This window comes from Coregonus clupeaformis, chromosome 11, assembly GCF_020615455.1.
Source record: "Coregonus clupeaformis isolate EN_2021a chromosome 11, ASM2061545v1, whole genome shotgun sequence".
NCBI lineage: Eukaryota > Metazoa > Chordata > Actinopteri > Salmoniformes > Salmonidae > Coregonus > Coregonus clupeaformis.
The window spans coordinates 47,864,981-47,889,012 of NC_059202.1; the positions used below are offsets into that span (position 1 = coordinate 47,864,981).

The following is a 24,032-nucleotide window of genomic DNA, read 5'->3' on the forward strand; positions in this document are numbered from 1 at the left end:
CTCTCAAGACCCTGATGGAGGACTCCATCTCTACACATGGAATCGCAATTGTAGATACAGTATATTTCCTTCCTTAGATAAAACTATTGCCAGAAACTTTAACAGAACGCTCAAATCAATTCAATCCAACCTCAGTAGATGCACTAACTACCCAGTTGATTTAACCGGCAGAATATCTATTTTCAAAATAAATATATTGCCACGGCTGAATTTCTGTAGTTTAACGCTTCCTATGTCTCCCACTTCTGGCTATTGGGATAAAATCCAAACTTACAAAGAGGAAAAGACATAGGACTATCTGTACCAATCTTCAAATTGTATATATATTTTTGTTTATTTTCCTTTAACCCTCCTCCATCCCCAGTGGAAATAAAAAATGAATAGATTGGTCACGAAGAGAAAAAAAAAACTAAGATAAATAATATTGTATTTTATGCTTAATTAATTTGAAGATATTGAATTTGGACATCAGTGTCCCTTCAAAAATGAGGTGCATGTGGCACTCTGTAAGATATTTTTATTTTGAACGTTTCCATTAGAGAAGCCTAGATAGAGAAGCTGTCATCTGCCTGGTCTGATCTGCGGGAGGGAGATGTATTATGTGAGACCTTTGGGCAGACATGATGTCACGATCGTCGACAGATGAAGCGGACCAAGGCGCAGCGTGATAAGCGTACATTCTTTATTAGTACACACGAACCAAAACAATAAACCAAACGATACGTGAAGTTCTAGGTTATACACAAAACCATACGGAACAAGATCCCACAATAAACTTGTGAAAACAGGCTGCCTAAGTATGGTCCCCAATCAGAGACAACGAGCTACAGCTGCCTCTGATTGGGAACCACCCTGGCCAACATAGATCTAAATGATCTAGAACGAAAACATAGAAAATGTAACAGAAATTCCACACCCTGGCTCAACATTTAAGAGTCCCCCGAGCCAGGGCGTGACACATGAGGCAGAAAGGTTATGAAAGGCTGTGATGTGGCTGTATTGTGATGGGACACCAACCTGGAGGCAGTTTGAATAGAGTCACTGTCTCCTATCAATATATGCAAACTGTGAATTACCGTAATTTTCGGACTATAAGCCGCGCCTTTTTCCCCATTTTTCGACCCTGCGGCTTATATAACGGTGCGGCTAATCTATGGATTTTTACAGCTAACGGCCACTAGAAGACCTCCTAAATCTATGGATTTTACAGGTTACAGTCCACCAACTTTAACTCTATGGGCTCTATGACCGGTCCGCGCCCCCCACCTTTAAGCGGCGGGCTCCAGCAGGAAAAGCTGGAGGCCAGAAAAGAGTGAGACAGGTAGCGCGCAAAAGTAAAAGTGGAACCGAGAGTGGTACGCGAGACAGAACGAGAGACAGAACGAGAGCAAGACAGACAGACATTACGAGAGTGAGACAGTTTGAAGTTTGAAAGTTGAAAAGTTTGTGTGTCTGAAACGCTATGTGATACAGTACAGTTTACACAGCACAGTATATGTTCTGTAGCTACTATTGCACTAAATGGTAACACTTGAATACGTTATGCAAATATGCAACTTGTTTGTTGAAATGTTAATAAATGGGAGCTTCCTCAAGCAGCCATCTCTTTCCCGACAATCCCCTCTGTGCACGAACCCTTACATATGGTAATTAAACATTAAAACACCTGCGGCTTATAGTCCAGTGCGGCTTATAGTGCGGAAAATACGGTAAACTCTGTACAGAATTAGGCTACAGATTAGAAACAGCACTGTTCCACAGTGGTTATTTTGATAGTTGGTTCAGGTTTAGATCCAGAAAGGAAACAATCTGTTTTTGTAGTTTTTCATTGGCTCAGCAAAAATCAAGTTGCTTCAGGGTAGACTGCCAGCAAGAGTCTTGAGAATAGGCCTACTAAGGTTTTAATTGCTGAAAGTGGTGTGGTTCACCCTCTACCTGTGAGCGATTTGGAAATATATATTTACTCTTGGGGGTGCTGGATGTCTCTTGGGGGTGCTCAACATCAATATCTTTGACAATTGTGAGAGCCCACATTGATATTTCAATTATTATGGAAGGGATTTGTCATCGGGGTGCCCAGCACCTCTAGTCCTGTTGTAATTACAAACCTGCCTGTGAGCTAATAGAGCTGTAACAAATCATTAACAACACTGCAGGACATAATATAGTGGCCACAGGAGGTTAAATGGTACAAGACCCAGAGCATAGAGGCTCCAGTGGCCTAAATGGTACAAGACCCAGAGCATAGAGGCTCCAGTGGCCTAAATGGTACAAGACCCAGAGCATAGAGGCTCCAGTGGCCTAAATGGTACAAGACCTGGACAGACGCAGAGAAAGACTGTGCAGCCTTCAGGTCAGGTGGCCCAGGCCGAGCCCCACAGGGTGGGTTAAAGTGGTTTCCAGGGTATCGCCTTCAGGTGTTCCAGGCCAAGCTCCACAGGTTGGTTTCCAGGGTAACAGTGAAGTGGCAGGACTGTAAGGTTGTTTGAGTGGAAAGAGCCCCAGCCCCAGGGGGGTCATGCTGAGTGACTACGTTAATGAGCTTTTCAGAAGAGCCATTTGGTCTCATTAAGGCCACGCCAGCTCCTCCGTGACTTTAACTAGTTACTTGATAGAGAGGACGGCGGGCACCTCCATCACTTTCACATATTGTTCGCCGGTTATTTCTCTCTCTGTTTCTGTCTGTCTTTCTCGACTCGCTCCCCATTACAAAATTGTTTCCAGAAAACTCCCTTGAGCAGTGTCCTATAATTCTTGTTTGTCGGGATTCTTATGAGAATCATTCAGAAGTTAGTTAGAATGTGGAACACGTTTTTTAAAATTCTTTATTAATAGCTTTCATTTTCATTTTCAAAAACACTGTTGGTGATACTTCAGCGATGTCTGTCTGTCTTCTCCACATTTCTCTCTTTCAAAGGTCCATTGATTTACACTGCATCTATTTTAGACCCACACCATTGACCTCATTGATCACAACCGAATGCTGCCTTCCCCAGAGACTTGGTCTAGTGTTGTCAGACAGTGTTTATTTCACTAATAACACTGACTCTTTCTAAACTAGAGACTGCCATTCTACTTTATATTTATATTATCAGCATGTTTATTATAATACTTATCAGCATGTCTTATTTTGCTATTATCCCCAATTTTACGAGTGCCTTTCACTCGTGTACTGTGCTATTTACAACGATTGCCTTCACTTAACGCCTTACATTATCACGCGTGAAATTGAATGAAAATGCATTAACTATTTGTTTGCTTTGCATGGTGTGCTGTGATTCTACAGATTGGCATGGACTATTGACTATAAAACCGCTTTTGCCAATCCCTATCACCTCATCCCTCCCTGAGCAAATTACCAAACACGCCCCCGAACCAGACATGAAAGGAAATGGAGAATTACATTCAACGCGCCGTTTGACCGGGAACCTCTTGGCGGACGGACGTCTGACTTCTTGCTGCTGTGCTAGTTTTGCCCTGTACACATATTGCTAGTGTTACTTATAGTCCTAACTCCTAGCCTCCCTATACGTTTCTAACTGGGGGCTTAGTGGTTTTAAAGCGAACCATTCAAACAAATTATTTTTACGCTATTGTCACCTTTTTGTAAACTTTGAATTTAATAAAGAACCTTTGACTGTGCTTTGGCCTGTCTCTGTAGTTGTTTGCCGTGGGTTCTTAGAACTCTGCTTTTTACATTTACATTGTCTTTACAGTACAGTATGGGTGTGTAAGAAGAATCCTCCCCTCTGGCAATTGTCAATATAGCATAGGCCTAACGCCATTACATGTGTCTTTGCAGGATGAATAATAGACAGTTCTGTCTGATGTTACTCATTCATTTATACTTCTATAATGGAGAGACAAAACATTGAATGGAGATGAGGAGAGAGATTTGAGAAAGATTTTAAAGAATGAAAGATTAGTGGGAATTGTGCAGTTTTGTCAATGCAGCAGTTTGGCAATGTTGAATGAAAGTTCTTATTCATTGTTCAGTGATTCTCATTAATGTTAATGTGCTGTGTGTCCTTCACCTGCGTAGGCAGCAGAAGCAGCTTCTCTGAGTCTGTGGATTTTCCCCTCTGCCTCTGTCTGATTCTCTAAAGGTCTAATGATCAGACATTGGCGTTTCATCAATAGCCTTGGCTGGTGACAGGTCGTGGTATCATAATCCTTTTGAATAATGAGTAGGCTTCTTTGGGAGACCGATTGATATCCCCAACAACCTTGGCCCCTCTGTCAAAGAGAGCTCTCATACTGTACTCCTCTTGGGCTTGCTTGCCCTTTTTTTCCCCTCTCAACCTCCAAAGTCAAGAATATTTAATGTACCCCTTTTTGGATACTGTATGTTCCTGCAAGTCTCATCTCCAGTGCCATCTCAAGTGGAAGTTGGTCCCCCTCAACTCACACAGTTAGAACAGAAGTCAGACTTGGGAATTACTTGGGAATAGAACAAGGGAGAGACCTTGTGATGTTAGGTGACTACTAGTACTGCATGATTTAAGTGGTGGGATTTCAAATGTAATTCTGATGTTGTGCTGGGACAGTGCTCGTAAATGTTTGATGAACTGTGAGGAGGCACTCTGTTCGGCCCACCTGAAATTCCTGGACTGCCTGTGGTGGGAAGAAGGTATTTTTAAAAGATTTCCCCTGAATGACCAGTCAGTGAGAGAGAGGCAGCTGGAGGCGAGTTAAACACACACACATGCATGCACGTACACACACACACACACACACACACACACTTCTCTCTCGTTCTATCTCACACACACACACGTTCCTCCCGCTCCTTGCACCATACCCCTTTCCACCCATGGGCTCTGGGGAGAGAACACCTTTGGGTCTTTTTCAATCGAAGCATAACAAGTTTGGTATTTGATATCACGGCTACCCACACACGATCTCCCAGATCCAGAGCTGTCTCCACTCTCCAGTCGTTACAAGCATTGATGTAAACAGCCAAATTCTATCGCTTATCACTTATTTATGGTTTCAGCCAACTAAGGGGCTAATTATGCTCTGAAAGAGGCCAGCCAGCCAGGCATAGTGTGATACCATCTGGGTCATGCTGAGATCAGCACAACATGGGTGACTGATCTAGATACATCACTAACGATCAATCGCCTAAAGACACTCCCTGCACTCCACTCGACTGACTTGTCACACAATGAACACCGTGCTGTGTACCCCTAGCTAGCATGATAGTGAGAACCAAACTCTCTCACTCTCTCTCTGCGTGTCTAGTGGTCTGTAGATGCCTGCCTGATGTGATGGATAACCATTCTGCCTCTTCAATAAGTCAGTGTTTCACAGCTCGGAGCTTCAACAAAACAGAGCACGAAAGGTTGCTGCGGTTTAATATAGGATCTGGCAGGAATTCAAGCTGCGAGCGGCTTTGGGTTGTCTTTGTTGAACCTGGACTCACCACCCGGTGCAAACCAGTGTGGCATGTAGTGCAGTTAGAAACCAAACCGAGTAACAGACCGATCCTGCTGCTGCTGCTGATGTATCACCAATACAGACACGGACACTGTATCCACTCACTAACTGTAAGTCGCTCTGGATAAGAGCGTCTGCTAAATGACTACAATGTACAATGTTCTGCTAACGAGGCATGCTGGGACTCCCCTCCCACTGACTCTGATGTTATGTGCCGGGGCGGTTCGTCTCGGAGTTCCTCTCTGAGTCTCTCATGCATAGTGTTGTGATGGTGTGCATATTTAATCCCGTGCCCCTGCTTTTGAACGCTGGGGTACCTCACTGGCTCGGAGAACCTGGAAGGAAATGGGACTTGTCTCTTCAGTGCATTATGCCTATTCCTACAGGAGGACAAGACAGTGGTATCATGTACATTTGATGACTTCTTGAGTCTTCACTTGACAAAATGATTTTTGATTATTTTTCCCTGTGAAAAATGAATGGAGAAATGTCTATAGGCTGTTCTGGATGCTTTATTTTTGAGTCCGCTATAAAAAATAAAAAAAGTAGTTAGGGTACATAATAATGACTACATAACTACCTAATAACATATTTAACAACGAATAATTGCTTGTTTCTTTGCATTCTTGTTTTACAGAAATCTCCTGGACAGAGACACATTCTCTAAATCAGACCCAAGTAAGATGGTGTCCTACACACAGACACACACACATTTACACACACACACATTTGCACACACAAACACACTCTCTCTCTCGCTCGCTCTTGCTCTCTGGCTCTCTCTCTCTCTTGTGCTTCCCCCTTGTGAATCAGTAGGCATTTGCAGAGGTCAGAGGTTGTGTTCATCGCTGTAATCTCAGCTCTACTTGACTGAGCAGAAACAGATTGTCATCATGTACACCAGCCATAGGTTGCAGGATTCCCTTATTCCCTGCCGATCACATCAAGATTTCTGAAACATCATGGCATTTTGGTAATGTTTCTTGATTTTTGCAACCCTAACAGCCATATCCTTCATAGAGATAAGGATCCGTCTGTGTAGTGTCTACAGACTAGTACATCCTTAAATTGAGAATATTTGGGCCACTGTAGGAGATGTGGTCAGACTCAGCACTAGCAGGGAGGGAGGCCATCTGATCCCAGGGGCCTCCTGGCTGGTTTCTGTAGTATGTTTATCCAAGGAGGCACTTGTGCTGTCTCTGCAGTGCTGACGGTACTGGCCCCAGTCACACAGCATTAGACCTCCTCAGCACTGCAGGCCAGGGGGCCCAAGACACACGCACACACACACACACATACATACACACACACACACACACGCATGCACGCACACACACACGCACGCGCACACACACACACACTGGCTACAGGGAGCCTCACACACATACACTACATTAGGGTAGGCTAGCCTATAAGACTTGACAACACGACACTGTTGACAACACAACTTGTGTGTGTTTTTGTGTGTGTGTGTGTTCACGTGACGGTACATGTTCCAACCTAATGCATGGAGATCATATGCAGTCCCAGCTTTCGTTAGCAGCTGATAGGCTTTCTGTGCAGTCAGACAGCTGAGCTCCACCTCACACAACAGCATAAAATGACATTACATTACACCACGTATACAACAGCTAGCTCTCGCAACAGACATCAGCCAGCTTCAACACTGTTGGCCTAACCCATGGAAACATGCGAGCCCTGGCCACTGAGGTGGGCCAAGAGCCATGACCTCTGCTATAGCAAGCATGTGATGCTACTACATAATCTCCAGAGCTCTGTTCACTAGCATACATACAGAGCTAGTGAGGGAAGGTAGAAAGATAGAAATATACTGAACAAAAATATAAATGCAAAATGCAACAATTTCATCGATTTTACTGCGTTGCAGTTCATATAAGGACATCAGTCAATTGAAATAAATTAATTAGGCCCTAATCTATTGATTTCACGACTGGGCAGGGGATCCAGGCCCACCCACTGGGGAGTTAGGCCCAGCCAATCAGAATTAGTTTTTCCCCACAAAAGAGCTTTATTACAGAGAGAAAAACTCCTCAGTTCATCAGCTGTCCGGGTGGCTGGTCTCAGACAATCCTGCAGGTGAAGAAGCCAGATGTGGAGGTCCTGGGCTGGCGTGGTTACACGTGGTCTGTGGTTGTGAGGCCGGTTGGACTTACTGGCAAATTCTCTAAAACGACGTTGGTTGCGGCTTATGGTAGAGAAATGAACATTACATTCTCTGGCAACAGCTCTGGTGGACATTCCTGCAGTCAGCATGCCAAGGTGCACCTGTGTAATGATCATGCTGTTTAATCAGCTTCTTGATATGCCACACCTGTCAGGTGAATGGACTATCTTGGCAAAGGAGAAATGCTCACTAACAGGGATGTAAACAAATTTGTGCGCGAAATAAGCTTTTTGTGTGTGTGGAACATTTCTGGGATCTTTTTATTTCAGCTCATGAAACATGGGACCAACAGTTTACATGTTGCGTTTATATTTTTGTTCAGTATAGACTCACTCTTCTTAATTCTATGGACAGGCTATTGAAGCCTTTTCAGAGGTGGAATGGGGGCTCTGACCCCTCTGATTCTGATTTAATTGTATTTGATACAAATGTTACACTGCTCCCAGTGGAAGGAATTGGCTCAGTTTGTGTGTATGTGTGTTTTGATTTTAAACAAGATATGTTCTATTTATTTTGGTCCATATATTTGGGTGGAGTTCTCAACCGTATGATAGGTCCAACAGTCAATTTCATCGCTCCACTGAAGGTGCAGTCAGTGACAGTAACAAAAAAAAAGAAGGCTGTTAAGAGTGGATTCCCCTTTCCTGGTGACCCAAATGGGTGCACACTAACACAACTAATTCTAATCAAAAGCTTGATTATAAGTGTGTTACTTTGTTAGTGCTAGGGCAAAAACTAAAATGTGCACCCCTTTGGATCCCCAGGACTAGGATTGGGAAACACTGCCTTAGCATTCTAGCACTTTCAACTGTGCTTTTTTTATTTTCTCTGAGAAATATCTTCACTGTAGCCTGAAGGGCAGAGTTACACTGACATTTAATCAGGAATTATGATGTCTTAGCCTAGGAGAGAACATTTGTATCTTCTGGGTTTTCTCATGCCTTGTTTCCTCTGGGTTTTAACTGCTGTTTAACTTTTCTTTTTGTTTTCTTCCTTTCCTCTTGACAGTTTGTGTGCTGTATACACAAGGAATCGCCAACAGGGAATGGAGAGAGGTGAGGGGGGAGAAGGTCCAAGGGTCCCATGGAAGTCTGAGTATTGCCTAATTTATTTCAAATCAATACAAACCAGTGTCTGTTCCTCCCTTCCTCTTTCATTATAGTTTGGTCGGACAGAGGTGATAAACAATACCCTGAATCCAGATTTTGTCCGAAAATTCATCCTGGACTATTTTTTTGAAGAGAGGCAGAATCTACGCTTTGACCTGTGAGTTAAGACCGTTCTTAATGTGTGTGTGTGTGTGTCTGTGTGTGTTTGAGCATGTTTGGGTGAGAGAGAGTGGTGCTCTGTGTGAGTCTGTAAGTACAAGTTGCGTTAAGAATACAATATTTATCAAGTGCGAGAAGGGAGATGTCAGTGTTCACCTTTAAAATAAAAAACACCTTTTCATATAACTTTTTTCTACATTTCGGTATGAATTCCACTTGTTTATGGGATGTTATATTCACTGAAATATTCACCTTGAGACAGTTGTGAGACATGAATATGATGCTGTTTGTTTAAGAGCTATGCGGTAAACAGAGGTACACAATCATTTTCTGCGTGAATGTGTGTGAATGCCTGCCTGGGTGTTTGGTAGGAGAGAATATGAGTATGTTTGAGAGACAGAGAGAGTGTGAGGGTATGCGTGTGTTTGGGTTACAGAGGGAGTGATAAGGGAAAGAAGATGGCGAGTGTGTTTGTAGCTTAGCTCTGTTGTTAGTGGGTGAGGCTGTATTACAATCTACACTGATGGCCCTCCAACAGCTCTTAGCAAAGAGCCGGCGGCTGAGGCGCTCCCACACTGACATTTTACATTTGAGTCATTTAGCAGGCGCTCTTATCCAGAGCGACTTACAGTTAGGGCATTCATCTTAAGATAGCTAGGTGAGACAACCACATATCATAGCCATATCATAGCCATATCACAGCCACTGAGATGTCTTATTTAAGATACTCTTTGAAGAGGTAGGGTTTTCAGTTGACGTCCCGTTCTTGTGGGATAGTTAAGAGACAGAGGCGGCAGTGCTAGGGTTGGGTTGTAGGGTTTGAGCATAGCCTGAAGGTAGAGAGGGGCAGTTCCTCTTGCTGCTTCGTAGGCAAGCACCATGGTCTTGTAGTGGATGTGAGCTTCGACTGGAAGCCAGTGGTGTGTGCAGAGGAGCAGGGTGACATGGGAGAACTTGGGATGGTTGAACACCAGGCGGGCTGCGGCGTTCTGAATAAGTTGCAGGTGTTTGATGGCACAAGCGGGAGGCCCAGCCAACAGAGAGTCCCTGGATTAGGACCTGCACCTCTTCCTGTGCTAGGAAAAGTTGTACTCTACGGATGTTGTAGAGCATGAACCTGCGGGAGTGAGTCACAGCTTTTATGTTTGCATAGGGTGTTGTCCAGGGTCATGCCAAGGTTATTTGTACTCTGGGAGGGGAACACCGTGGAGTTGTTCACCGTGATGGAGAAGTCTTGGAGCTGGCAGGCCTTCCCCAGGAGGAAGAGCAGCTCTGTATATCCTCACTAGTCGCACGATTTCATCTGGAAAGAGAGGGGAGAAAGAGGTCAAGACGTAGGGTAGTTATGTGTGAGTGGGGGCAGTGGACTCAATAGGCTGAGTGAATGAGGAGCGGATGTCGTCGACCTTCTTTCCAAAGTGGGGGAGGATTAAGGAAGGAGGAGAAGGTGGAAAAGAGTTTCCCAGGGTTGGAGGCAACGGCTTGACATTTTGAGCGATAGAAAGCCGCTTTGGCAGCGGATACAGAGGAATAGAAGGTAGAGAGGAGGGAGTGGAAGGATGTAGTTTTCCTCCACAGCTTCCCGCAGCCCTGTTCTGTGAGCACGCAGTGTGTCACTCAGCCACGGAGCGGGGAGGGCCAAGCTGGCCGGGAGGAAAGGGGACAGTGAGAGTCAAAGGATGCGGAAAGGGAGGAGAGTAGGGTCGAAGAGGCAGTCAGGAGACAGGAGGAGAGATGATAGGATAGAAGAGGAGAAAGTAGTGGGAGAGAGAGCGAAGATTGCAATGTTTCATGACCATCTGGGCAGGGGCTGAGTGGGTAGGGTTGGAGGAGAGATGGATAGAAAAGGAAACAAGGTAGTGATCAGAGATCTGGAGTGGGGTTGCAGTGAGATTAGTAGGCGAACAGCATCTAGTAAAGATGAGGTCAAATGCATTGCCTGCATTGTGAGTGGGAGGGGACTGGGAAAGGGTGAGGTCAAAAGGCAGTGGAAAGAAAGAGGTGGAAAGAAGTGACTCAAAAGCAGACGTCGGGAGGTTGAAGTCACCCAGTACGATGAGTGATGAGCCATCGTCAGCTTATCAAAGTGTCAAACACACTGAGGAACTCTCCAAGTGCACCTGGTGGGTTGATAGATGACAACAATGTTAAAGGGATACTTTGGGATTTTGGCAATGAGGCCCTTTATCTACTTCCCCAGAGTGAGATGAATTTGTGGATACAATTTCTACCCGTAGACTTCCAGTCATTGCACTAACCGTAGTTAGCATTGGCTCGCGAAACTAACTCTGACTGGACACAGAGACATAAAAATGGTATCCACAAGTTAATCTTACTCTGGGGAAGCAGAGAAAGAGGCCTCATTAACAAAATCCGGAAGTATCCTTTAAGCTTGAGTAGACAAGTGACAGTGACCGCATGGAATTCAAATGAGGAGATGGACAAGTGAACAAGGGGAAAAATAGAAAATCTACACAGGAGAAATGAGTAGCCCTGTGCCACCACCACGACGACCAGATGCTCACAGACTATGAGAAAATGTGTAGTCAGATGAAGAGCGAGCAACTGGAGTAAGCAATGTTCTCTGGGGTAATCCATGTCTCCATCAGGGCCAAAAAGTCTAGGTACTGAAGGGCAGCATAGGCTGAGATGAACTCAGCCTTGTTGACTGCAGATTTGCAGTTCGAAACGCTGCCGTAGACCAAGAATTCCACATTGGTTGTGTGCGCAGTGTTCACTAAATTAGAAGGGTTGCAGCCATGGGGTGGGGAGAGTCTGTAAAACTTACAGGGAGAGGAGCAAAGAGGGATAGAAAACATACACATAGTTGACAAAGCTACAAAAGAGTACAATGAGATCATCTGAAAATAACTAGGTAAGATTCTAAAGTGAGAGAGTGGTGTGAAGTGTGTGTGTGGGGGGGTGTGACACTCACACTTACACAACCAGGGAAGGGCTTTTTAAAGATCCCCCTGAATGATCAGAGGCGGCTGGCCTCGGGTATATGTGAAGCAGCTGGAGTAGAGCTTCCTCCCTGCACTCGCACGCATGCACACACACACTAGCTGACTTACAGGTTGATTAGGTCCTCACAAACACTCTAATGCTCCTTTTTAAGACCTAGTTGTAAACTCAGCTCAGCCATCCAGTGGGTTCCTCTGACCTGAAGCCTTTTACTTACTTTATTTTTTACTGTATTTTCACACAGTCCCCTAAACCAGTCATTGCCTTCCACCCTCTCTCCTGCCCCGTCACATCCTTTAACCACTACCCTACCATCACCTCTCTCTCTAATCTACATAATTACTCTCCAAGCCTTCTCCACTGAACCATTCTGTGCCCTGGTCATCCATTTAGCCAATTGATACTGTGTGTATGTGCCAGTGTATTTCACTGGTCAGTCAATTTTCACGTTAACCTCATTCATAAAGCCACAGTATTGTGGACCCTATTAGTCTTCTATTACACTGATTTCAGAGCCCCATCTACCACCATTAATACAGTACTCTATTATTACTCTGTTCAGAAATCCTCGGAGCATCCGCTTCTCAGAGCACAGGGCCAAGAGAAGGCCGGGCTGGCCCACTGCTTTCACTCTCAATGATGTCATACACACTCGCGCACACACACACTCAGACAAACTCTCGAGTGTGTGTGTGTGGGTGAGACGGAGCGTGTGCAGCCAAAGGCATATGTGTGTGTTTTTTGTTGTTGTCATTAAATTAATCATTTAGGAATATTTGTGAGTGACCGAGGCAAAGACAAATAGAACATTAGGCACACCTGTGCATTCTGCCATCGGCGGGCCCGGTTGCGTATCAATGTTTCCTAGTCTTATGGAATTACATTTGTACCAACATGGTTTTGGATCATCTCTCTCCCTCTCTCAGCTGCTGGGTGTCTGTCTCTTTTTATCTTACATGGCACTCTGTCTGTACAGAGAAACAGACACCATCACACCTGCACACACACACGCACACACACCTGCACACTCACGCGGTCACACACACAAGCTTGCACGCCCTCATTAAACACACGCACAGTGGAGACATCTGAGCAATGGATTAAGGAAGGGATACACTGTACTACAATGAAATTACCTTTCTTTTTGAAAAGCAGGCAGATTTCAGCACACAGGTTGCACTTGTTTTTTGTATAGTTTTTTATGTAGAACCTCCATTCTTGCTATGTCTGAGGGTTTATAACCATTACTACTGACTGCCGAGCGTATTTGTAAAATGGTACGATGATTTTCTGCAAACAGTGATTATGCGTACTTTCCTGTTTCTGTCCAGGTACGACGTCGACTCGAAGAGCGACAACCTGTCTAAACATGTGAGTTGCCTTTTCCCTCTTGTGTGTAACCACTCTCTCTGTTTAGTAATGCTCTCATGAGACAAATACAGATATTCTCTAGAAATCCTTCCAGTCCCAAACCATATTACAGACATGAAGCCAGGTGACTTCTCCAGCAGTGCAACTCCAGCTCCTCAGCCTCAGCTCTAGCCCAAGCTCAGGACGCTTGGATGTGCCCTGTCGCCAGTGCGGATGTGGGAGATTGGAGATATGGCACGCAGCGTTAGCTTGGCTTGCATTGCCTATTCACGTTTCCACGTTCTCCATGCTCACTGCCTCCCCGCCCGCCCAAGCTAAAAATAAATGTGAACTGAAAATGCGTAAAAGTACACTATGTCTCTTGGCAGCATTCGCTGACATGAAGACGAGGATAGGAGGGAGACAAATTACAGCAAATGTTTTTCTCTGGCCATATGGTTTATATACCTTGAGCTGTTAGGGCTGGGGAACACTTCCCACGTTTCACGGATAGAGAGCAATTAACTAGTCTTTATGCTGCATTCTATAGGGTCATGTAACTCTGTTCACTCGCTTACAATGGACCATATACATGTAACTGTCAAAATAAAGCAAACACCAGCATAAAGTGTCTTAATAGGGTGTGCCACCACTAGCCGCCTGAACAGCTTCAATGTGCCTTGGCATAGATTCTACAAGTGTCTGGAACTCTATTGAAGGGATGCAACACCATTCTTCCACGTTGCCGGAGACCAACACCATTCTTCCTCTTTGAAGTCATACACGAACTCATGCAGCTGGTGATCGAATTCCTCCCAGAGTTTTGGCGAGAGTTCATCAATGAAATCCGTTATAGGTGCCAGGGCCCTGTGGAGAAGATGAGGAAGAGCAGTGTGCAGTGTGTCTGGAGAGCAGTGTGCATGGTGAAAAGAGGATTGGAGGAGTTTGAAATTATTTTGATTTATTTACCTCTTGGAGAAGTCTTCAATCATTTGCAATGCCTTTGCGAGTGATGTGTTAACGGCTGAGTCTGCAGCTCTTTTCTACCTTCTTCTCACGCCCCTGCTACTGCAGCTGCTCAGGTGAGGAGCAAGCCAGTGGAGTAGGTCTTGGAGGTGGGCCCAGGATAGAGCTTCCCAGGTCCTGCATGGAGATTGTTTCTAATTCTGCACTGCAGCTCAGTGCGGAGATGGGCTGGGGGCCGATGACCAGTCAATACTGGGGGCAGATGTAGTGCTTGGGGCTGCTGAACAGGCAGTGCTGGAGCGTAGAGAACAAAACCAGGTGCTGTCTCCATTCACTGAACATCATATCAAATATCATTAACCAAGACTACAATAGACTATAAAATGTTGCAAACGTTTGAGCAGATTTGAGTAGGCCTGGTCTAGCTACTCAACTCTGCTCAAATGTTTGCAAAAATGTTGACTAGCTGGACCTTGCCACCAAACTTTGACTTCGGTGTTACAAATGTGGGAAGCTTATGATTTTATTTCTCTGACAAAATGATGTTTGATCAAAAGTTGTAAAGATCTTTAGTTTAGTTGGTTGGCTTGCTTTCTCTGCATGAGTATGCGGCTAGGCTAGCTAGCTACTAGCCTGGCCTTCTTTGCCTCTACTGGAAAGCTCACCACCACCTTTAGCACGTCCCGCATATTAGTGACACCACAGTCCCTCAGGAGTTCTAAAATCTGCACTGAAGTAGGGATGGCTGTTTTCCACACTCTTTCTCTCTCCGAAGAAGAGCAATGGGCCCCGGCTGCACGGTGGGACAAGAGGGGAGGAGTGATAATCACCGACAGGCAGAATAGATCCTGGGAGCAGCTTTCTGCCCGCTGGACCAAACAGAGCTCATCTGTCAAGTGAATTTATTATACACAGAGCAGAACAGAGCCAGGCTGGGCCCAGTAGCATAGTACAAGTCCTCACTCTTTCGAGTCTCAACACACTGAGTTTAATTTCATGGCCCCAGCCCAAAGGGCCTGTGAGAACAACACCCTGCAAACAAAACTAAACACTACTACCCTCTCTACTTGTGTGAGCCACCACACTACAGTGCCTTGCAAAAGTATTCATTCCCCTTGGCGTTTTTCCTATTTTGTTGCATTACAACCTGTAATTGAAATTGATTTTTATTTGGATTTCATGTAATGGACATACACAAAATAGTCCAAATTGGTGAAGTGAAATGAAAAAAATAACTTGTTTAAAAAAAAAGGGGTGCGTGCGTACGTATTCACCCCCTTTGCTATGAAGCCCCTAAATAAGATCTGGTGCAACCAATTACCTTTAGAAGTCACATAATTAGTTAAATAAAGTCCACCTGTGTGCAATCTAAGTGTCACATGATCTGTCACATGATCTCAGTATATAAACTCCTGTTCTGAAAGGCCCCAGAGTCTGCAACACCACTAAGCCAGCAAGGGGCACCACCAAGTAAGCGGCATCACCAAGCAAGCGGCACCATGAAGACCAAGGAGCTCTCCAAACAGTGAAGCATGGTGGTGGCAGCATAATGCTGTGGGGATGTTTTTCATCGGCAGGGACTGGGAAACTGGTCAGAATTGATGGAATGATGGATGGCGCTAAATACAGTCTTCCAGAGATTTGAGACTGGGACCGAGGTTCACCTTCCAGCAGGACAATGACCCTAAGCATACTGCTAAAGCAATACTCGAGTGGTTTAAGGGGAAACATTTAAATGTCTTGGAATGGCCTAGTCAAAGCCCAGACCTCAATCCAATTGAGAATCTGTGGTATGACTTAAAGATTGCTGTACACCAGCGGAACCCATCCAACTTGAAGGAGCTGGAGCAGTTTTGCCTTGAAGAATGGGCAACAATCCCAGTGGCTAGATGTGCCAAGCTTATAAAGACATACCCCAAGAGACTTGCAGCTGTAATTGCTGCAAAAGGTGGCTCTACAAAGAATTGACTTTGGGGGGGGGGGGGGTGAATAGTTATGCACGCTCAGGTTTTCTGTTTTTTTGTCTTATTTCTTGTTTGTGTCACAAGAAAAAATATTTTTCATCTTCAAAGTGGTAGGCATGTTGTGTAAATCAAAAGATACAAACCCTCCAAAAATCCATTATAATTCCAGGTTGTAGGGCAACAAAATAGGAAAAATGCCAAGGGGGGTGAATACTTTCGCAAGCCACTGTATATTGGGGCAGAGAGCGAGAGACCCTCTGTGCTCTGTTAGTGGCAAATGGTAAAAGCTACATAGCTTTCACACCTTCCATGACTCAGTTGGTTAGGGCATGACAGGGCGCCTACTGTACAAGACCAGGTTGTAGGTTTGATTCTCACCTGGGAACAGTGTGTTAACTGAATGTGTTATATGTGTTAACTCTGTGTTACCTTTAAGTCAGTGTGGGAAAAAAGCATCTATAAAATGACCCTATTTATTATTTGGGGTTTTTCATCACGTATTAATGTCATTCTTCATCCCATATGCTCATATGATTTAATAGAGAAGCCTTACAAAAAATATTTAGTCGCAACGTAAATATCCTAGGAAATGATCTTGGGCTGTGGCATGGTGGGGGCTAAGCCAGGCCCTTTAGGGGTTTGGGAGGTAGATGGAGGAAGATTGGAAAGCATAGCTAGAATCAGTGTCACTTTTCCATTTTGAACCTTCTTGATCTGCTCGCATGGCTTTCGTGCTCATTACATACAGAAAATGTACAGAAACCCGTACAGAAAATGTATATCAAATTAGTTTATTTCCCATCCATCTTTTGGGCCATTTTTCTCTCTCGTGTGTGTGTGTGTGTGTGTGTGTGTGTGTGTGTGTGTGTGTGTGTGTGTGTGTAGGACTTCCTGGGCCAGGTGTTCTGTACCCTGGGTGAGGTGGTGGGCTCCATGGGAAGCTGCATGGAGAAACCTCTCATGTAAGTAATGTGCTGTACCGTTCACACACACACATACACACTACCCTTTACCCTATTGTTGCTATTTCTGGCCTATTTTGTCCTCATTATTAAAAGCCAGGCCCAAGAGGCAACATAAATTACATGGTTTAAAGTTGTATTTTATTTAAAATTTTGCATCGTTGGTATTCAATTGATGTACAGTATATTCCACATTGGGGCCAATATCGTTGCAATTCCAGTCAATTAAGGAAATAGATTGATCATTCAAAACATGATTACCCATACCCTACCCCACCTTGAGAACTCTTTGTTGTTGGCTAAGCAAGGATACCGCAAATTAATTAGAAAACTTAAATGGTGATTCATGTCTGTGGTGAATAGTTTCCTAGTCTTACACAAAGTGCAAATTTGTAAATGTATTTTTTAATGAAAGCATATGGCCGCTCTGGAAAACAAGGCTACAATGGCCTGCGCTGTGCACTACAAATATACAGTCGTGGTCAAAAGTTTTGAGAATGACACAAGTATTGGTATTCACAAAGTTCGCTGCTTCAGTGTTATGAGATATTTTTGTCAGATGTTACTATGGTATATTGAAGTATAATTACAAGCATTCCATAAGTGTCAAAGGCTTTTATTGACAATTACATTAAGTTTATGCAAAGAGTCAATATTTGCAGTGTTGACCCTTCTTTTTCAAGACCTCTGCAATCCGCCCTGGCATGCTGTCAATTAACTTCTGGGCCACACCGGCCGTGATTGGGAGTCCCATAGGGCGGCGCACAATTGGCCCAGTGTCGTCCGGGTTTGGCCGGTGTAGGCCGTCATTGTAAATAAGAATTTGTTCTTAACTGACTTGCCTAGTTAAATAAGGGTAAAATAAAAATAAAATAAATTAATAACTTCTGGGCTACATCCTGACTGATGGCAGCCCATTCTTGCATAATCAATGCTTGGAGTTTTGTCAGAATTTGTGGGTTATTGTTTGTCCACCCGCCTCTTGAGGATCGACCACAAGTTCTCAATGCGATTAAGGTCTGGGGAGTTTCCTGGCCATGGACCCAACATTTTGATGTTTTGTTCCCCGAGCCACTTAGTTATCACTTTTGCCTTATGGCAAGGTGCTCCATCATGCTGGAAATGGCATTGGTCGTCACCAAACTGTTCTTGGATGGTTGGGAGAGGTTGCTCTCGGAGGATATGTTGGTACCATTCTTTATTCATGGCTGTGTTCTTAGGCAAAATTGTGAGTGAGCCCACTCCCTTGGCTGAGAAGCAACCCCACACATGAATGGTCTCAGGATGCTTTACTGTTGGCATGACACAGGACTGATGGTAGCGCTCACCTTGTCTTCTCCAAACAAGGTGTTTTCCGGATGCCCCAAACAATCGGAAAGGGGATTCATCAGAGAGAATGACTTTACCCCAGTCCTCAGCAGTTCAATCCCTGTACCTTTTGCAGAATATCAGTCTGTCCCTGATGTTTTTCCTGGAGAGAAGTGGCTTCTTTGCTGCCCTTCTTGACACCAGGCCATCCTCCAAAAGTATTCGCTTCACTGTGCATGCAGATGCACTCACACCTGCCTGCTGCCATTCCTGAGCAAGCTCTGCACTGGTGGTGCCCTGATCCCGCAGCTGAATCAACTTTAGGAGACGGTCCTGGCGCTTGCTGGACTTTTCAACAACAATTGAACCTCCTTGAAGTTCTTGATGATCCGATAAATGGTTGATTTAGGTGCAATCTTACTAGCAGCAATATCCTTGCCTGTGAAGCCCTTTTTGTGCAACGCAATGATGATGGCACGTGTTTCCTTGCAGGTAACCATGGTTAACAGAGGAAAAACAATTATTTCAAGCACCACCCTCATTTTAAAGCTTCCAGTCTGTTATTCTAACTCTATCAGCATGACAGAGTGATCTCCAGACTTGTCCTCGTCAACATTCACCTGTGTTAACGAGAGAATCATTGACATGATGGCAGCTGGTCCTTTTGTGGCAGGGCTGAAATGCAGTGGAAATGTTTTTTGGGGATTAAGTTCATTTTCATGGCAAAGAGGGACTTTGTAATTAATTGCAATTCATCTGATCACTCTTCATGTCACGTTCGTCGTAATGAGTGGACCAAGGCGCAGCGTGATATGTGTACATACTTTTAATAGTACTTAATACACGATACAACAAAACGAAACGTGAAGTCCTCGGTTATAAACACAAACCTACACGGAACAAGATCCCACAAATGACAAGTGCACAACAGGCTGCCTAAGTATGGTTCCCAATCAGAGACAACAAGACACAGCTGCCTCTGATTGGGAACCACCCCGGCCAACACAGAAATACACGATCTAGAAAAGAACACATAGAAAACAAAACATAGACACTACACATAGAAACTAACACCCTGGCTCAACATATAAGAGTCCCCAGAGCCAGGGCGTGACAGTACCCGTTCCCCAAAGGCGCGGACTGCGACCGCGCCAACTAAACCCAACAGGGGAGGGGCCGGGTGGGCATTCCGCCTCGGAGGCGGATCCGGCTACGGGCGTGACCACCACCCTCTAGCTACCCCCCCGTAGCGCCCCTGGTCTGGTCCCGCTGGCTGGAGCTGGACTGGACATCGGTGGAGCGGATTGCTTTGGCTCCGGTGTGAAGCAGCTGACCAGTGCCGGACCAGGCACCGGTGGAACAGGCACGGACCGTGCCGGACTGACGACGCGCACCACTGGCTTGGTGCGGGGAGCAGGAACAGGCCGGGCCGGGCTGGCGACGTGCACCACAGGCTTGGTGCGAGGGGCAGGAACAGGCCGGGCCGGGCTGGCGACGCGCACCACTGGCTTGGTGCGAGGGGCAGGAACAGGTCGGGCCGGGCTGGCGACGCGCACCACAGGCTTGGTGCGAGGGGCAGGAACAGGCCGGGCCGTACTGGGAACACGCACCACTAACTTAGTGCGGGGAGCAGGAACGGGTCGGGCCGGACTGGGAACACGCACCACTAACTTAGTGCGGGGAGCAGGAACGGGTCGGGCCGTACTGGGAACACGCACCACTAACTTAGTGCGGGGAGCAGGAACGGGTCGGGCCGTACTGGGAACACGCACCACTAACTTAGTGCGGGGAGCAGGAACGGGTCGGGCCGTACTGGGAACACGCACCACTAACTTAGTGCGGGGAGCAGGAACGGGTCGGGCCGTACTGGGAACACGCACCACTAACTTAGTGCGGGGAGCAGGAACGGGTTGGGCCGTACTGGGAACACGCACCACTAACTTAGTGCGGGGATCAGGAACGGGCCGGACCGGACTGGTGACACACACCACTTGCTTGGTGCGAGGAGCGGGACTGGGGTTCCTCATAAACCTCCGCTCCCTCTGCTGCCTAACCAGTTCTTCTCGCCGTGCCTCTACACTCTCCTTCTCCCTTATCGCCTCCAGTAGTTCCTCCCTCTGACCAACTAACTCCTGCTCCCTCATGACCAATAGCCCCCGTAACCTGGTGGCCTCCTCTCCTATTCTGCAGATTTGCCCTGTAGCTGCCCCGTCGTCCATGCCGTGTGCCCCCCCCCAAAAAAATCTTGGTTGCCTCTTGCATGTCCGACGTCGGCACGGTTGGCGCCGCTGCTCCTCTCTATGGCGCGCCTCCACAGTCTCCTCCTACGGACGGCGATCCATTCCGGCCTGGATTTCCTCCCAAGTCCAGGATCCCTTCCCGTCCAGGATCTCCTCCCAAGTCCAGGCTGTCTGCTCCTGGACACGCTGCTTGGTCCTGTTATGGTGGGATCTTCTGTCACGATCGTTATAATGAGTGGACCAAGGCGCAGCCTGATATGCGTACATACTTTTAATAGTACTTAATACACGATACAACAAAACGAAACGTGAAGTCCTCGGTTATAAACACAAACCTACACGGAACAAGATCCCACAAATGACAAGTGCACAACAGGCTGCCTAAGTATGGTTCCCAATCAGAGACAACAAGACACAGCTGCCTCCGATTGGGAACCACCCCGGCCAACACAGAAATACACGATCTAGAAAAGAACACATAGAAAACAAAACATAGACACTACACATAGAAACGAACACCCTGGCTCAACATATAAGAGTCCCCAGAGCCAGGGCGTGACACTTCATGACATTCTGGAGTATATGCAAATTGCCATCATCAAAACTGAGGCAGCAGACTTTGTGAAAACTAATATTTGTCATTCTCAAAACTTTTGACCGACTGTACATGCTGTATCTTCAGTGATGTATTCCAGTATATTGTAACATACAGTACAATATGGCCTGGTATTTTGAAGCAGATTTGTTATAGTGTTAGGAGGCCCTCTGTCACCTCCACTAATGGTTTTAAGGGCAAAGAGGAAAATGTATGCGTCCCAAATGGCACCCTATTCCCAAATGGCACCCTATTCCCTTTATACTACTACTTTATACTTACTACTTTTGACCTGGGCCAGTAGGGGTCTGGTCAAAAGCAGTGCACTATATAGGGAATAGGGTGCTATTTGGGACGCATGCAATGTGTTGGAGGTCCATTTCTTTACTTCCTGAGGCACTGAGAGCAGGGTGTTCTTCATGTGTGAACCGTGAGTGGGGTGGCATTCGCACCACTGTGTTTGTGTGTGCCTGAGATGATTTTGTGTGTGTGTTCATGTGTGTTTCTGTATGTATGCACGTGCGTGTGTGTGCGTGCATGTGTGGTGTGTGTGTGTGGCAAATGTATGTACAGTATGTATGTATGAATCATTGGGTAGTTGCAGCTGAATGGGTCTGCAGAAGAATGGAACACAAGACGATGATATAAGACTGTTCCACTGTTATTGAGTTACATAATCATCTCAGGCTACACTCATTCAGTGTGTGTGTTTTGTGTGTGTGTGTTTGTATGCAGCCGGTCCACTGTATCTTCAAGTGGCACCTCTATTTACATGGAGACGGCCTAGTCAAAAGCGTGGCACTTGTGCTCGGTGGAGTGGAGGAAGATTTTACAAATTAAGAGCAGAGCAAAGGAGGAGCATATGTGCAGAACTAAACAATGCTGGCTGTGATGATTTTAGGAGGCACACCACAAACAGGCATTGAGATGTCACACAGCATTTATTATACTATTTCACATGACAAGTATACCCCTTTTTACATTGTCCTGTGATACCCACCATACTGTGCTGGTCCAGATATTTTCTTTTCACTTAAAGGTGGGAAAGTGAGCCAAAAGAGTATAGATTGTGTAGTCCCTGTTCTAGACTACAGGTGAGAATGTACAGTTATGACTAACTGTTCCCTGAAGGTGGGAAACAAGGAAAACAGCTATGGGGAGTTTGTGCACTAGCGCCTTCTACTGAAGAACATTTGAACCAATCCTGACAAGGCCAATGAACAGTGTGCCTCACCGGAAGCCCCGTCTTCCACACGTGATAAACCCGAGGCACAGATACGTTCGTTCAATTCAGTACCGCTCTTCATCGAGCCCAGAACTGGGCGGTGCGGGGCCAAACAGGTGTTGTACCTAATTTCCCTCCTACAGGGAACAGTAGTTATAGCCATAACTGTACGTTCCCTTTCAGTCGGTCAACTCCGTACAACACAGCTATTGGGATATGAAATCACGCCCCATACCGACCGTAGCGGACACCAAATGAAATGGCCCACGGCAGACCACCCAGAGTTCCAACCCGAATGGAAAGCCAGTGGTACCCGGGTATTGCGCAATCTGCACGCTGCGTAATGACCCTCTCCTGTCCCAGCCGTAAGCACACTGTGGGCTACACTGGGAGCAGTGACATGGTGCAGCTGTAGAACTTATGTATGCTAAACGAGAGAGCTACACAATCAATTCCACCATGGGAGGCAGGAATCACCAGTAGCAGTACACTAGCTAGCTCGCCTTGACGAGTCAGCTAACCTGGGTAGCACACTATGCAGCGCTGTTTAGCTAGCCTGATCCCCTCCACATAAGACCGGATCATCGGCCAAGTTTGGGAAGAGTGGTAAACGTGTTTGACCGAGGCAGGTACATGCGGCCGGGCGTGACCACCGACCCGGCAGCTCTCTCCCTTCAAGTCACCTCCCTTAGCCGGTGACAGAGCGCACAGCAACCGGGTTGAGCTAGGTCAGCTTTCGCATGCCTCAGCCCAAGCAGACAAGACATTTGATCCGACTAAAGCCCCAAATCATCCTTGGGTCACGTAACTCATACCCAGCCGAGGTACGGGCACCCGTGAGAGGAAGCCATAAGAATTCCATACGTTTGCCAAGGGAACCTGCGCGCACCATTGACTAGGGGAACAGTGACAGCGGCGTGCAAGCCACTGTTACTGACACCGTCCCGCACGCAAGCTGACCCGAGCGGGGGGCAGCTGGAGCATGCACCGTGTCGAAACAGATAACAAAATGTGAGTATCTTTTAATTTATTTCGACAAGGTCTTGAACCCGAGCCCAGCTTGTTAGCTTTCGTCGTTTTGGTTACATTACTCCGCCAATTAGCCCGGCTAAACAGGCAGAAGAATAACTAACAGATTCAGCAGGAAACTCACAAAGCCAGTTACCAAGCTTTAACACACAATTTCCAGAAGGATGAGCACGCCCATGTTAAGTTAGAGTAAACCCTGATATTTCGCGTTCCCATTATTATTTTAAAGAATACATTAAATTGTTCTGCTCAGCTCGAGGTGAAGAGCAGAAGACTTGAAGGAATGAATCCGTGACTTGGGTTTATCACCTGTGGAAGGCGGGACTTCCGGTGAGGCACGGTGTTCATTGGCCTTCTCAGGCGTGATTCTAATGTTCTTCAGTAGAGGGCGCTAGCATGTGAACTCCCCATAGCTGTGTTGTACCGAGTTGACTGACTGAAAGGGAACCAGATCAACTCTGTAGATCATTTAATTGTATGAACTGCATAGTTAGTTCAATGCCATTCGTCTTCTTTATCCAGCCACCTCTTTCCTAT

The 24,032-nt window shown here is 46.0% G+C and overlaps 1 protein-coding gene across 1 annotated transcript in view; it reads left to right on the forward strand.

Moving 5' to 3' along the window:
- The window catches only part of LOC121577177 (copine-8-like), an 81,228-nt gene that overhangs the window by 17,607 nt on the left and 39,589 nt on the right, over positions 1 to 24,032 (forward strand). Inside the window, exons 2-6 of the mRNA XM_045223631.1 lie at positions 6,077 to 6,117; positions 8,633 to 8,679; positions 8,787 to 8,890; positions 13,188 to 13,227; positions 17,022 to 17,098. Of these exons, the coding sequence (XP_045079566.1) occupies positions 6,077 to 6,117; positions 8,633 to 8,679; positions 8,787 to 8,890; positions 13,188 to 13,227; positions 17,022 to 17,098 (309 nt within the window). The remainder of the gene's footprint in view (positions 1 to 6,076; positions 6,118 to 8,632; positions 8,680 to 8,786; positions 8,891 to 13,187; positions 13,228 to 17,021; positions 17,099 to 24,032) is intronic.